The sequence below is a fragment of the Myripristis murdjan genome, chromosome 16, assembly GCF_902150065.1.
Source record: "Myripristis murdjan chromosome 16, fMyrMur1.1, whole genome shotgun sequence".
NCBI lineage: Eukaryota > Metazoa > Chordata > Actinopteri > Holocentriformes > Holocentridae > Myripristis > Myripristis murdjan.
The window spans coordinates 18,515,135-18,531,817 of record NC_043995.1 but is presented as its reverse complement, the minus strand read 5'-3'; the positions used below and the strand labels follow the sequence as shown (position 1 = coordinate 18,531,817).

Sequence of the window (16,683 nt, the reverse complement as noted above, 5' to 3'; positions counted from 1 at the left end):
TCTCTGTGTGTGTGTGAGTTTTTCTTTGTCAATTTTATATTTTGGTTTTCTTCCACCATCAGCTGTTTCCACTGGAGTGTCTCTGCATGTAGCTGTTCATTTCTTTCTTTTTTTTTTTTTTTTCCAGGGCCTTGTGTTCTTTTGTCTTCTTCTCCTCCTCCTCTCTTTGTTTTGTCTCTCGGCTTCATCCTCCCCTCCTCTTTCATTTTTTTTTTTCTGTCCACACAATATTTCAAGTGGTGCTCTTCCAGTCTTTTTCTTCTTTATTTGCTCCAATTCAACACACATTTCTTGCCTTTGTCTTTTTGTCCTTATCTACTTGTGCAACATCTCCCCTCAAGCTCTTTCCATCTGCAGTTTTTCCTTGTTTCTCATGTATCTTTTTTTTTTCTGATCTCTTCACTGTTGAGATACATTTAATTTTCTGTCTCTTTTGTCTTATTTGCCTGTATGCTTGAACTGGAATTCACTTGAAATAAGTAATTTGAAATATGCTGAATTCTGACACAGTATTCAGAGAGTCAGTTAAATGTCATTTAAATGTTTGTTTGTTTTTTCGCAAATGGAACATGAATAGTTTTCAAGGGTCACATTAAAAAGCAGGCCACCAAATAATACATCGCATTTCATACTTCATTTTATGCTTAATAAGAATATAAGAATAATTTTATCCCTCTTGAACTCTCGAATTGCATGCTTTTTGTCCACTCTAAACAATGTGATAATTTGTAGCGTATTATAAACCTCTGTGTGCAATGACTCACATAATTTCATCCTCTTAAGTAAAGCCAACTGTTTGCGCAATGTTTGGAACATGACACACTGAAAGTGGGTGTACGGCAACACAGTGGAAATCACCTCGCGAAACATATAAAAAACTTGTACGTGGTGATTGAGAGTGACGACAACAAGGTGAATGAGTGGGAATACTGGCTTGGCAGAGGTCTAGACTTATTCCTGTGTGACACAAGTTTGCCAAGTTTGCTGAAGGATTTTACACTCAGTGCGATGGGGACGTCATGGTTGTCAGAGTGTGTGTTCACTGCAGCTACTGTTTGTCCATACACGAGGCAAATTTCTCAATCCACTGCCGCTGTGCATCATTTCACTATAAATAGACAAAAAAAAAAAACTTGAATAATAGCTCAGAAATAAGACACTATGATGGCTTTTGTCCTGAAGCCCATCTACATCTCAGATGTACAGGGTTGTAATAAACATCAAAAACACAGATTATAAAGCAGTAAAAATGAAACTACTAAATTACTTTAGGTTGTGCCAGAACACATTATAATCATATTTAGAGCTTATGATAAGGACACCAAAATATAGTTAATAAAATGAAATAGGCCTTGATGGAAATATTTCTTTCTTTTTATTTTCAAGTAAGGTCTCCTTGCAGTCAAAGTTTGAAAACAAGACAAAACAGACATGTATAAGTATGAAGATGAGGATGAAACATTATATCTATATCTATATGTATCTTTCTATATCTGTAGAGAGACAGGAAGGCAGGGGCAGAGTTGACTTTCTATAGTATTCATCTGCCATGCATTAACCACGAGGGCAGTGTGTGTCACCCGGAGGATTAGAGAGTGACAGGAGGCAGTGATAGATGCAGACTCAGCCTTGGCCCAGACCCTGATGCTCCAGTTTCTGTCTGAAGGTGGTCCAGAGAGAACCAGGGAGTCTCCAGCTGGCAGACACACACACATGCACACACGCACACACACACAGACACATACACAGGCAGGCATGTACAAACACACTCTCTCTCCCTCTCTATCTCTGTCCCCCCTGCCCCACCCCTCCCTCTGACCCTCCTGACCCAGATACATGACTGTGGCCATGTTCCCTGGCGGAATATGGAGGCAGATTGTTTTACAGTGAACAAGCTATCGCCTCTCAGCAGACCAGGCCATGCTACTGATCACTGGCCATTAACAGAAAGCCTGGTCTACTGGGTCGGTCCCAGTGATCATGAGACCGGTGGTCAGGCAATGATTAGTCACTGCCTGACCACCAGTCTTATGATCATTGGGACCAGATCAACATATATACACGTATCTATACAAAGTTCAAATGCAACAGCACAGGAATTGTGATCTTTTAATGGTGACTTGAGAATGCCTCTCTGCGCCAAGGCTTGATTACTACATTAGTAAAGAGATAAGTGTGTGTGAGGTGAGTTAGTTGACTGGCCTGAGTAAGTGTGCCCTGTATAGTATCCCTTCTGTATCACACTGGGGGGCAAAGTGCTGTATATAACCCACCACCCGACTCTGAGCTCACCCAGCCACGCCACCCCTCTGTTTTTGGGACGTCCCTTAGGACTTGGTTGGTCAGAGGGCTGAATCGATTCCACCCGCCTCTCCATTCCACGCTTTACCAACCATGTGATCCATTTGAGCATACACACACACACACAGACACACATACACACATGCATGCATGCACATGTGAGCACGCACACACCTATGAAGATGAAAACATCTGCATGTCGAGGCCTTTAAAAGAGAGATTAGGTATCCAGATTTTTTCTTCCCCCCAAAATATGTCTGATATCCAATGTTTGGTGGCTGAAAGAGAAAGAGTGAAAGTGACAGAGAGAGATGCTTTAACAGCGTCTTTTCTATATGTGTAGACCACAGAGAGAGCATTTGTCACCTAGGAGAGAAAATACATGTGACCTATTTGCAGGTCCTGTTAGTCGAGCGAGCAGACTGAAGCTTGCATGCGCATGCTTGAGTCGTGTATAGGAGGGACTGTCCCTTGTAAAAGCCTGTGGTTTCTTCACAGGATATGGTTTCTGGTGAAAAAGACACAGAGAGGAAGAGCTCTAAAGAAAGCTCCTCTTCTCTTCTTTTGTTCTCCTCGTATCTCTTTCTCACTTTCCTTCCATAAGAGACACTTTATCTCCCGCTGTGTGTGTGTGTGTGTGTGTGTGTGTGTGAGTGTGTGTGTGTGTTTGGGATGATTTATGTCCAACTCTTCAGTTCATTGGTAACTTGCACCTGTTGATAGGATCTTTTTTTTGATACAGTTCAGTTTTAATGCAGTTCTAGGTAACCCTCTCATCAACCCAACCACCAAAATGTACAAGCAGATCTGACAGGTGAGCAGCGTTCACCGGGCCTCACCCACACTCGCCAGTCTGTGTCCTCTTCATCTCCAAAATCAAGTTGAAGCCGTGATGCATGCACCACATTGTACTTTTCTTTGTGGCGTGTTTGTCTTACCTGATTTGTTCTTCAATCCATTCTGATCTCATTTATTATTTCCTCTTTAGTGTTAGAGACTTTATAATTTTCCTACTTATCTATATGAGAAAATCATCTGTGTCCATATACAAAGAGTTTGTATGTCAGTGACTGTGAGTTCTGGTCCCAGCATTAATTAAGAGATATTTTTTTGTATTATTATTTTTTAAATCAACCTCATTTTTATCCCTTGATGTAACATGGAGCTGCCTTGCGTCGGCGGTGTCAGGAGGCAGCAGCAGGACGGGGGGCCACACGGCTCCACATGCTGCCTGGGCCTGTTTGACTCCTCAACACTGAGGGACAGCCTGGCCACGGCTCCTTCATATTTAATTGTTATGTTGAATTATTCTGGCTCGCTGCCGTGTTGTGCCACCGTGAATTGGGCCGAAGAGTTTGTGAGTTTTTGTGTCTATGTGTGTGTGTGTGTGTGTGTGTGTGTGTGTGTGTCTGTGTGTGTGTGTGTGTGTGTGTGTGTGTGACAACAGAATGATGTGGCAGTAGTGCCTGAGTTTGCCACGAACACTGGAAGCCGGTGGGAAAGCAGAGCCATAGCAACAGAATGAATTAATGAACAGGACCCGAACGCTACGTTAAACACAATGAACAAGCTCACACACTCACACACTCACACACACACACACACACACACACACACACACACACTTGAGCGCAGGCACAAGCGGTGCCAGCTAGTGGTTTCATATTCAACAGAGATAAGCCGGGGATGCAGGTTGGCCAACAACTACTTCTTCATCTTCAAAACATCCAGTCAGCAGCACACAGTCGAGCTAAAGGGGCATTACACGGAGAATTATGGTGTAACGTCTCCTGGCGGTGCCGCACTCTGTTTACAAATAAATTGTTGAACCTATTTGACATGTTTCACCAATGGTTCAGGAAGGAATTCATTCAAAACTGAAAATCTGGGCATGAAACATGTTTACCAAACAGCCTTCATCAGATATTTGAGTTTAATTGTGCAAGTCTGTTTAAACCCAGTTGCTATAACACATAGTGATATAATGATTTCATCAAGTAAAAAGGCACAGCAGAACATGTGTTCATTCCTGTCCCTCAGGGAAGACAACTTAACATTTTGATATCTCAGCTGAGGGAGAGATGTTCAGACAGTAGCCTGGAGCGCCCCCAACAGGAGGAGAGTAACACCGCACGCAACTCTGTACCTTGGTACATTTCAAACAAAGCACGTTTAGAGGAGATTTTCAGTGAACATAGAGGAAAAATTTAATACACATTCATTTAATTACACAAACCGCTTTCAGTAAACATCAACTACAGTACAATTTCAATTTTCGTGTTGTAAAGAGCTTGCAAAAATGACCAATTTCCAAAAAATGTTAAAATAATTTCCCCCCCTATTTTATCTAATTCAAAATAACTGTAATTGTACTGTGAATTTATTGCGATTTTGGTCTCTCCAGGAATATCTATTTGTATGTGTCTTCCCACATATGGTTCACTGGATTGATAAAGGTAGTGAAGAGGTAAGGGGTGAAGCTAATTCCTCATGAACTTATGATGTGACATATTAAATCGAAGAAATAATTACTTTGATGCCACAGATCATTAAACATCAGCAGTAATATTTCTTATATACAGTATGAACCATGCATGTATCTCTGCATTGTGCCATATATGAAATTGTAAAGCAGTGTTCTAAATGATCTAAAAAAAAAAATAAAAATAATAAAAAACAGCAACTTCAATGTGATTTTTGACTTTTTATGAAAACGTGAATGTTATAGACATTTAAAGCTTTCAGCCTCTGACACTGGCCGGACCAGGGTTCGCTATTTTTTTTGCAGCCCTCAATATCGGAGATTGCAGGTGTGCAAAATCAGACAAAATGTACAGCACAAAGGATGCCTTCAGTACATCGTGCAAGTACAAGTCTGACTTATTCTGCCTTTACGGATAATAAGATGTGGTCTGTGTGTGCTGTGTGAACATGTATTCCTGAAGACACCCACACACAGAGCCATAGGATCACTCACATCATTTGACTGGTATTACACTTTGTGTCCCACAAGACCTGGCATGATTATGGTTTTGTAAAATGCTGTTTGATTGTGTAATCAGAATGTATGTAACTTTTGGGTACCCGCCAAGGTACTTGAACAAATGCAAACTGTCTCTCCCTCCAGCCTGATTGGATTAAGAAGAGGTGAATCAAAAAAAAAAAAAAAAGGTATTCATTTTCACACACAAGTAGAAAGGACTATTTAAATGTTTCACTGTGACTGGCCTAACCTTCTGAAACTCAAAGTGTCCCACGTGGCAAACCACAACCATCTACGATGTAAATCTGCAAAATTTGCAAAAAGCCTTTTGGTGGTGGACAGTAAACAATAAGAAATTAATGTATAAATCATACTAAAAAACAGCATTTTGCTTGTTTCATAGAGTTTACAGAAATACCACAAAACTGACACTGTCATTCTTTTAGAGCATAAAAAAACTACACATGCCCCTTCAAAATAAAATAAGGTTTAAAAAAAAAACATTTAAAAACAGACACATCATTTATTTGAGTCTTTTATTGTACAATATTACAATTAAATTTTGTACAAATACTGTTAACAAAAAAAATGCAGGCTAGAAAAAGAGATATTCGCTGGGGGCCTGAAAACAACAATGTCCTTGTAGACTCTGCACTGAAGCTGCATGCAGCCGTGGAGAGAACACACAAGCTGCTGCTGCTGCTTGGAGGAAGGCCACACACACACACACACACCAGATCTGAGGTGGGCCTGAATGGGTTCCTCTTCTTCATTGTAACTGATCTTAAAAACACAGGAGGAGTAAAAGCAACAAGTGGACACCTACATCAGTGCAGATGAACATCATCGACTGAAATGCTTCCATGCAAATCCCAGTTTGCTTGTCTGTGTGTGTCGTAGTGTAGAGGGGAGGGGGCTGGAGGAGTAAGGGTGTTGTTTGTTCATTATTTGGTCCAGGTCCAATGAGTTAAGAAGCCGAGGCGCAGGGTCAGAGGTCACAGCGCGGAGTTTAGGAGCGGGTGTACTTCCCCCAGATGTGCAGCATGAAGACGGAGGCGATGAAGAGCAGACTCATCACCAGCACCGGCACCGGCCCACTGTCACATGAGGGAGACGCTGATTAACACCCAGATTAACACTTTGACACACACACACACACACACACACACAATATCCTATCATTTCCTATAGCCCCAGCCAGAGCTCGAGTCTTAACAGAGTGGCTGATTTTATTGATGAGCTTTGGAAACAAGGTAGGGCTCTCAACTCTGAAGGAGGGGCTGAGTGGGGGTGGGGTGGAGAGGCGCATCGCTAAGTAGCAGCATTGCCATGCCAACCATCTCCTCCGTTGCCCCCTCCTCCCCCTGTCAGAAAGCTGTAATTGAGTTGACCTTTCAGAGTGGATCCTTTAATGAAGCTTTGAGGCCGGCGTCTAACGTAGGAACAAACATGCACTCAATATACAGCGCTGTATGGCCGGCATGCCCTCCTTCGACTGTGGGAGAAACACATTCAATAACCACCAAAGCATCATTGATCAACCATGACCGAGTATGGCCAAGAGACACCGGGCTTTCTGTAATATTGGGGATGTTTTGCAGCAGAAAACAAGTTCATAAGGTTGCCGGAGTTTTTAAAATGCAAGTTCACTCCACACATGCAAGAGCGTACACACACACACACACACACACACACACACATATATACATATATGAACACACATACACACAAACACACACCCAAGCACACCAGGGTGATCAGCAGGTCAGAGATTATTTGTTCTGCCACAGAGGCACCTTAGTCCAATTTCCTGTCATTAAACATTCATATCATTCCACCACATGAACATGAACACCTTTAATGATACTGTGTGTGGGAGAGTGAGCATCTTAAGAGTTAGTGCATGTATTTATTTGTGAGCGGATGCAAAAAAAATTTAATGTTCATGTTCACCTATAAGGCCACACTTTCAATTAGGGGTATGTGTATTTGTTTAACTGCTGTTACATGGAGCACATACACTTTGAGTCCTGGTGAGTCCTCTGTGTAGAAGCGCCACATGCCTCCAGTGCCTGCAGAAGCTGTGGTCCGGCCGGCGCTGCGTGTGCCGCTGCTGGTTGCTTTCCTGCGGGAGACACATGTGCAGCACACAGTGTTAAAAGTATGTCATTTATATCCAGTGTCACAACTTGAGCAAATTTGAAAAAAAACAAGTTTATTATTCTCCTCTTATTCTCCCAGCAGCACATTTGATCTCCATCTGTCACGTGCCTACTTCTGAAGTCTAAGTTTGTTGTTGTTTTTTCCTGTGCAAGCATTTTCCCCAAAACAAAGTTAGGTTTTTCTACCAAATCAAGCATCTATCCTACTCAAAGAAAGAAAGAAAAACATAAAAAAATCTGACATTGCTATTTAGAAAACATCATTGAAAGATTAAAACAAAAAAAAAACAACAAAAACTGTGCCCTTATACACCGTGTTCAAAACACAGCTCCGATTACAGCAACTAGTGATGGGGCGGCTGAGTGATTCATAACTAGTTCACTTATGTGATGAGATTAAACGGAGGTTAATGAGGTAATGAAGAGGGTGACTGTAATGGGTAATAATGAAAGACGCGACAGCGAGCCTCTGATTACACACTGATTAAGCCCACGGCAGCACATCTATCTGCTGCTCTAATCTGCCCGGGGCTCAAAAAACACAGGACAGGGCTACCTAAATATCATCAATCATTAATTACAGTATTACGACATGAGGGGGCGGGGCCAGGTTGGGGGTATTTGTGCAGTACGTGGATAACAAAGCGCAACCTGGGATGGCTGGGACGATACTGCATGTTTAATGTAGTGTGTGCATCCATGGCCACTTGTTCACAGCAGTGCCCGGTATAATCAGTCCAATAGTCATTTAGTGTAAGTTGCAGGAAAATTATAACTCTTGCAAACACTGGAGACAGAATGTTTTTGGAGATGAGCGATAACTGTGCTTAAAATATATTGTGTGACCCTACAATGGAAACCAGACGACTGCTGGCTATCAGCCGGACAGACTGAGAAGTGCTGGTAGTAGAAGAAGAGGTTTCTCTATTTCATTAAGCAACAAATAATAACATAATTAAATCATTTAAAAAACAGCTGTTCTGGCCAACTTCTTGGCAGTGGTAATTGAAGCTTCCCTCTCTGCTGTATTGGAGGGGTGAGCCCTTTGTGTGTGTGTGTGTGTGTGTGTGTGTTTAAGTGTGTATGTGTGTGTCTGAGCAGAAGTTTGCAAAATCAGGCAGTGAGTGTGTGTACCTCTGTCTGACTGTGGAGCCTGCTGCCCGGGGAGCGACTGTCTTGCTGGGGGACCGGCTGGAGGCCCCGACATTAGTTGCACTTGCTGCTGGTCCAGGCTGAGGGGAAAGACACCAGAATTACACACACACATATGCAAATGGATTCACTCATTCATTCATTCACTCACTCACTCACCCTGTTTTTACTCTATTTTTCTGCACACCCTCCCTAAAGAGGCCTTAAAGTGATCTACTGACTGACTTACATGTGGACTGTCTGTCTGTCCCACACACTGAGAGCTGAGGCCTCCATACAGGGCAGCTTCCATTCATTTTACATTTAGCACAGGAATCACACAGCCTCTGTGTTTAGAAACTGTGTTTTTACGTGAACGCCACATATAACTGCTTACTTTAGTACAAAATCAGCCGAGAGAGACCTTTTGTTTTGTAAGTCAGTTTAAATGACTGAGAAATACAGCCACGTCTGCAAGTGAGGAGCTAACGTTAGCAAGCAAGCTAGCGCAGGAGAGCAGAGTCCAGGCTAAGGTAGTGAAACAAGGCAGGTTGGCTCACCAGTTTCACACTGAATAGGGGAGAAACTCACCATTTTCGGGGGTTAATGTTGCGATAAGAGATGAATATGAAAGTCCAGGCCCCTCTTCGAGCTGATGTCCACGTCAAATGAGCCGTGGGCAGCCTGTGTGAAATCGTCAAAACTTGAGAGAGATCTCCGAAAGATGACGTTTGTCTAAAAAGGACACGACTGCAAAACAGAAGACCATTGTAGGTGGCCGAGGAGATGCCTGAGAGTTTGGGGCATTCACTGCATGAGCGAATAATCATTAAAACACTTTATTTAAATTATTTATATTTAAATTAATATATTAAACATGTTTAAAATGTATTATTATTTTATAACGTTTTAATTCGGCTTTTACCTGTACTTGAAATAGGAGGCATATTCACGATGGCTTTCGACGTGAGGTGACGTGTTCACAGGAAGCGTGTGCAACTCGTGAAGGAATTGGACGCCATTGTGGTTCATACATGTACCGCGAACGTCTAGATTAGAACGGCGAGTTTGAGCCAACATGGCGTCTCACCGGCACAGTTTCCAGAGCAACCCATGACAGCTCTCCTTCTGCGAGTGAGGCGCATAGTCTTGGACAAGGGGCATCATCGAGATACAAAGGTAAACATTACAGCTTTGTAGTGGAGTTTATAAGATTGAATGCACAGAGGTGAGATTGTAATGGTCTTCTAGAAAAGCTGCCAGATTATTGTAATTTATAAACTCTACACCAGCACCAAAGGCTAGTAACCACCAGCAGGGCAGCACTGTAAATGATAACTTGTCTTGCATGAGATAAAAACCTGCATCTGAATTCTTAATAATATAAACAGAGTCAAAAAACAATAAAAACAAACTTCCCGTCTGTATTGCTAGTTAAAGGCTTTCTGGAGGTGAATGGTAAACATAGTCTGGAGCATTACATTGCAAGACATGTGGCAGTGTTTTATATCTCTGATCTGTCATGAAATGAAGCACCAAGGTGTAAAAAAAAAATGATATAAAATTAATTATTTTCCAAGGACAAATTGATGCAAGCATTATCATCCATCAACTCAAGAAATAGCCATGAGAGATCAGACTAGATTAGATTGTTAGAGTGTTAAAATGATGTGCATCTTTGAGGGATTTTAGTCATTAAAAACAACTGTCATTGCATGTCATCATCACAAGAATCCTGTAAACTCTGATCATTTGCACTGATATTTATTTGCATGCTGACTTGTCATGTTGTCACTGTGCTCCAAACAGTCCTTGCAACCCAAAGGAGATTATAGTTGTAATCTCCGCTCTGTGTGTGTGTGTGTGTGTGTGTGTGTGTGTGTGTGTGTGTGTGTGTGCAGGATGGCGCGGGTGGTGTTTCTCCATCCAGACCTCGGTATAGGAGGAGCAGAGCGGCTGGTGGTCGATGCTGCCGTCGCTCTGAAATCCCGGGGATGCAGCGTTCAGATCTGGACAGCCCATTATGATCCCACACACTGCTTCTCCGAGACCCTGGACCCAGACCTGCCTGTGGTGGGCACACACACACACACACACACACACACACACACACACATCTGCAGGCCCTCTGATGATGAACACTGCACGCTGTGTTTGACTGCACCTGACCGTGTGTTGTTGTAATTTCTCCAGGTGTGTGTGGGTGACTGGCTGCCCACCAGTGTGTTTGGCTACCTGCACGCCCTGTGCGCCTACCTGAGGATGATCTATGTGGCCCTCTACCTGGTCTTCTTCAGCGGGGTCGAGTACGATGTCATCTTCTGTGATCAGGTGAGCCATACTGTACCTGTCTGTCTGTCTGATTCTGCCCTTTGCACTATTTAGCTGTTTTACATTATTTAACTATTCCGCTGTGCAATAATTGTATACCTGTAGGACTTTACAATAATTCAATAGTGCAGTGCCCTTGTGTATATATTGTGTATTTGGGTAAACTCTTTTACATATTCTTATTTTTCTTATTTCTGTATTTATTTATACATTTCTATGCACATATTTTTACATTTCTTATCTCTTTTTCAGTTTCACTTATGCTTACATATATATATATATATATATATATATATATATATATATATATATATATATATATATATATATATTCTTGGGATCTGAACAGCTGCAGCAGATCTAATTTCTCAGGGATCAATAAAGTATCTCTGATTCTGATTCTGATCAACACGATGCTCTTGTCATTGCTCCCTTCAGTTTGCCTCCTTGTGCTCTCTCTCTCTCTCTCTCTCTCTGTCTCTCCCTCACACATATGCACATTTTGTTTTGTATTCATTCTCTCTTCCACCCACCCACACACACACACACACACACACACACACACACACACACACACACACACACACACACACACACACATAGATATATCTCTCCCTTCATTTTACAGTTTGGGCATTTAACAGATGTCTCACAATGAATGAAACAACAGACTTCAGTTCTTAGATCCAAAACATTACAAACAACCCAAAAAAGTTCAGTTTTAATTAGTGTTGAAATACTTTGGTTAGTGTTTAGGTGTATTGTGTTTTTATATTTTGTATTTAGATATAATTTTTTAGTGTTTAGTTATTTCACAAATTTTTCTATGCTCCTTGGTGGAATCGGGGCAGGACTTCGTATTGGTCTCAAGTCATTTATTCACTTGCTTGTTGGTCGTGGGTGATGCATCAAACTTGGTGAAGTGATGAATCCTGCTGCCCTGCTCTGTCATTTTCAAAACTAGTTGGTTCAAGTGAGGCTCTCCAGTTACAGCTCAGGACACGGTGACGTATTTTGTTCCTGATTAACTGTGAGGATGTTGTTGCCTTGTTGATTCTCCTTTGATCACACCCCCAGGTGTCAGTGTGTATCCCGGTGCTGAGGCTGTCCCGTCACAGGAAGAAAGTTCTCTTCTACTGCCACTTCCCAGACCAGCTGCTGACTCAGAGGAAGTCGGCCCTGAAGAAGCTTTACCGAGCTCCCATCGACTGGCTGGAGGAGCGCACCACGGGCATGGCTGACATGGTATGGAGCTGCGTGGGGAGGGTTCAGGCTGGTTTATACAGAAGGTCATGAGGTGGGGTTGCATACAGGACCCAGGCGTTTCTGCGTTCTTATTTAATTTCTGCGTACAGAAGGGAGATCGAAGACAACTGGTTTAATAGATGTCTCCGTTTTCCCATGCCAAGCGCTTCAGGCAAGTCATTTTTAACTGCATGGCCCTGCCAGCAAACTGTCAACATAAGTTTTAAGTGCAGATTTGGGAAAAGCCTGCAGGGTCTTGCCTGATTTTTTTTTTTCTGGCTGGGCTACAGCTTATAGAGGTTAAAAGGTCTGCAGTGGAGCTAGGGGCTATACCTAGTTGTGTCTGGTAAGTAGTCACTAAATGTTTTAAAACTGATTTTAAATAAAAACTGATAAAATGTGTGAAGATGATAAAATGGAGGGTGATATAATCCAGTTTTTCAGTTTTGTTTTTGAAGCTTTGCTGCTGCGTTTTGCACTAGGTCCAGACTGGAAAGTGATTTCTGACTAAACAGACATAAGAAGAGTTACTGAATTCTAAATTATGATAATATATATTGGTTGGTTCGAAAGCACACGGTAGATTTATAGCAACAGACAGATAATCTCTGAGGTATATACGCAAAGGAGATGTGTATAATAAACCATAATAAAACTTAATACAGCAACATCCCGCAGCGCATTAAAGTACAGGACATAATGCAGTAAATCATCAGTTAAGAGTCGTTGAAAGTGAAAGAGTAGTCTTTAAAAGAACAAGTACATATTCTGTACAGTCACATGGTTGACTGGTGTGACAGTGACATATAGATCTAATTAATTATCTGGGTCTTTGAAAGTGTTTCCAGCTCTCTGTCTCACCAGCTGCCCATGAAGGTTCAAGGATATTCAGATATGGTGGTGATGTGGATGTGTGTGTGTGTGTGTGTGTGTGTTGTTGAATCCCAGATATGGCTGTTCATAATGCTGTAGACCCATTACCACGTCTGATTCCCTTTACCAGTGCAATTTGTGGCATGGTTGGCATATGTTACAATGATATATATATGTATATAATGTTATAATGCCATCATTTTTGTGCTGACTTTCTAACTGATGCAGCTGCAGTTTTGGCACAAACTGTTGGGCTTCGGTTAGTTCTCCTCATGCTGCCCTGAAAATTCATAAAAATGGTCATTTTCAGACCTATGATGCAAAATCCTGATTGACCTTGAACCTTTTCCTGTGGTATTTCCTTTGTAACTCATTACTTAGCTAGAATTTAAAGTCCTTGTGTTGTTTCCATTATTTTGTCCACATTACAACTCTGTAAACCACTAACCGAGGAACTCAGATGTACATTCTGTTGTCGTGACTTGTGTGACATTAGGGCTTGACGATATATCGATATTGTGATATAAGACTAAATATCGTCCGGGATTTTGAATATCATAATATTGTGGTATGGTAACAGTGTTGTCTATTCCTGGTTTTAAAGGCTGGTTTACACTAAAGGGATGCGACTTTCGGAACATAATAAATTGTTTTAGCTGTTCTGTTAATTGCCTCCACCTGCTTGGTTATCACATCCACACAACTAATGGTATTGTATTAAAAATCTGTTGTCTGATGAAAGCACCAATAGTAAGTCCTACAGTATCATCACAATATCAAAACTGAGGTATTTATTCAGAGGTATCATGTTGTAATTATCACATGACTTTGTCCACATTGCCCAGCCGTATGTGACATCATTGGAGTGTGTTTGCATACAAGACCAGGACTGTGGGAGTTCTGTAAAGAGAAAATTCAGCTAACATCAGTGATTTTCACAATTATGATACTTCTAAAATTCTTTAAGGCTTGAGTTATCAGAAATTATTTCTGGCGCCACCCTGATGTAGTATGATGGTGGCCAGGTATAGGGGATTGAAGTGCAATTTGACAGACTTGAATTTCTCACTAAAACATGACAGCGTAACCTTAATCACACTGTGGTAAAAACTAGAGTGGAGCTGAATAAATTAAAATAGAAATGCTTGATAAAAGCAGTTCTTCGTAGCCATTAAGAAAAACATTAACATTAAAATGATTTTGTTAAAAAAGTGACCCCGATTTGACCGGCCTGATCCCCACAGGCGAGCTGTTGCAGAGGCCCAGAGCCCTGATGGAAAAGACCTGATGACATTTTGATTTCAGTGTAGACTCTGGGATGACCAAAGACCTCAGGCTGCCGTCCAACTTACTGGGAATTAAAACGTCTCTGAAGTTTGTGAGATGTCTATGAATTAATCTCTCTCTACTTCCTCTTAGATTCTGGTAAACAGCCGGTTCACCGCGGGGGTCTTCAGGGAGACTTTCTGCAGTCTGAGCGGAGTGCAGACAGATGTCCTCTATCCCTCCCTGAACACACGTACCTTTGACCAGCCGTCCACTGAAGTGCAGGGTCTGGATGGGCTTCTCCCCGAGGGAAACTCCAGCCTGTTCCTGTCTCTGAACCGCTATGAGCGCAAGAAGAACCTGGGCCTGGCGTTGGAGGCCCTGGCGGTCCTGAGGGGCCGTCTGCCCTCCAGCCACACAGCAGGGATTCACCTGGTGGTAGCAGGCGGCTATGACGACCGAGTTACTGAGAACGTTCAACATTACACTGAACTGAAGGAGCTCGCAGCCCAGCTGGAAGTGCAGGACTGCGTCACCTTCCTGCGTTCCCCCTCAGACGCACTCAAAGTGGCACTGCTGCGAGGCAGCCTGGCGGTGCTCTACACCCCCAGCAGAGAGCATTTTGGCATTGTTCCTGTGGAGGCCATGTACTGCTGCTGTCCCGTTGTTGCTGTGAACTCTGGAGGCCCTCTGGAGAGTGTGGGGGATGGGGAGACGGGGTTCCTCTGTGAACCCACTGCAGAGGCTTTCTCCAAGGCCATGGAGAGGCTGGTCAGGGAGCCCCAGCTCCACAGGGACATGGGAGAGGCTGGGAGGAGGAGGGTGCAGGAGAAGTTCTCCCTTCAGGCTTTCTCAGACCAGCTGCATGGCTACATCGTCAGGTTGACCCAGTGAGACAGCTCGGGATTTGGTGTGGTGATGGGAGTGAACTCTGAATAGAATGCACTGATCTGAGCTCTGATCTGTTACTCAGAGCAACAATATCCTCTGCTGACCTGTGAGAGGGACTGACCGTGGGCAAGTGGGGTGTAGCTCTATAGAGAGAGGAAGTGGGTTTCTTATAACAGAGTGAATGTATGTATGTGTGCTGGGAGGTGGGGGGGTATTGTGAGGACTCGGAGGACAATTTATCAGCGTTCCCCTGGAGGGGTTGCTGAGAGAGAAAAAAAGGACGGAATCTCTGTACCAATTAAGAAAAGAGTAACGAGTTTACCTATCCTGTCCATGGAAAAATACCATCCCTCTGAGTGTGTGTGTGTGTGTGTGTGTGTGTGTGTGCACAGCAGCACTGCAACCAAGAGCCTGACAAATGAGTGTACCAAAAGGATTGATTGGTAGAATGAAATGTTTTGCACTGTGTATGTGTGTGTTTATTTTTTCCGCCTTCGCTACAGTAGTCTTTGTCTATGTGTGTATGGCAGTGAAGAAGAATGTAGTTACCGCCATGTGCCATCAGGCAGTGCACAGCCCCAGATCGATACGTAGGATGCTTTCCACCACTTCCTGTCCACCCAGAGCTTTGTTCGCTCCTTGCATTCAGACGACGCTGGCCTGTCCATGACTCTACGGCTGCACGGAGGTTATTAGCAGATGATAGAGAGTGTTTGGCTTTATTAGAGGTCTGGCTGATGGGCAGTCTGTCTGTGTCTGGGTCATTATCAATGGGGAGAATAGCAGAAGGTCATTGTGTCTGCAAGCTGGCCTCTTCAGCCCTCTTACTGTATAGAAATGCTCTTATTGACATTCCTGAAGTCTTAATAAACAAGAGGACACATAGTTTCCTGACTCTTGTGTGGTTTGCTTTGTTGGTAAGTTTTTTTTTTGGCCTTTAATAGTGTTTGCTAAGGATTTTGTGGGTGAGAGAGGAAGCCCGGCAACATTGTTAATCTTGTACCATTTGTTGTTTTCATTGAACAGATGTGATTGGGCCTAATGAAACATTCTCAGACAGTGCGGAGGAAAAGTCTTGCAGTGGTGTATTTATTTTGCTCAAAAACAAAGTTGGCATGAGGCAGGCACACAAGAGGCACTACACAGTAGAAACTCTCAGTCTCAAGCATGCGTCTCCATATGATTCTGCATTATCAGCGCCAGTGTTTCAGTGGTGCCCACATGCTCTTGATCTGTTTTCTTAAAGGGAATCTAGAAAAAAAACAAAAAAAACAAAAAAAAAAAACAAGAAGTAATTAGAGATTGTGAATTAATTGGATTCTGGGTGTTTGTGTTTATCACACCACACACAAATTCCTCAGCCTGTAATTGAACAAACCTGGTTGCACACAGCGTGGCCGTATCGAACGAAGGTGGCGAAGTGCTCGCTGTTGAAGTTCAACAAGTCATATGCGAACTCCTGGTGAAGAAAGGTCTGGCACCGATGCATCATCAGGTCCT

General features: G+C 42.8%; 2 protein-coding genes across 2 annotated transcripts; one reads left to right on the top strand and one right to left on the bottom strand.

Moving 5' to 3' along the window:
- Positions 1 to 5,801: 5,801 nt before the first annotated feature.
- sec61b (SEC61 translocon subunit beta) lies at positions 5,802 to 9,324 on the bottom strand. The gene is made up of 4 exons (XM_030073495.1): positions 9,169 to 9,324; positions 8,581 to 8,678; positions 7,305 to 7,409; positions 5,802 to 6,381 (listed from the first exon to the last, which is right to left on the bottom strand). Exons 1-4 carry the CDS (start codon positions 9,169 to 9,171, stop codon positions 6,294 to 6,296), a joined length of 294 nt encoding a protein of 97 aa, XP_029929355.1. The 5' UTR covers positions 9,172 to 9,324; the 3' UTR covers positions 5,802 to 6,293.
- Positions 9,325 to 9,619: 295 nt separating this feature from the next.
- Positions 9,620 to 16,069, top strand: alg2 (ALG2 alpha-1,3/1,6-mannosyltransferase). The gene is made up of 5 exons (XM_030071630.1): positions 9,620 to 9,756; positions 10,479 to 10,650; positions 10,771 to 10,908; positions 11,986 to 12,153; positions 14,446 to 16,069. Exons 2-5 carry the CDS (start codon positions 10,480 to 10,482, stop codon positions 15,184 to 15,186), a joined length of 1,218 nt encoding a protein of 405 aa, XP_029927490.1. The 5' UTR covers positions 9,620 to 9,756; position 10,479; the 3' UTR covers positions 15,187 to 16,069.
- The last annotated feature ends 614 nt before the right edge of the window (positions 16,070 to 16,683 follow it).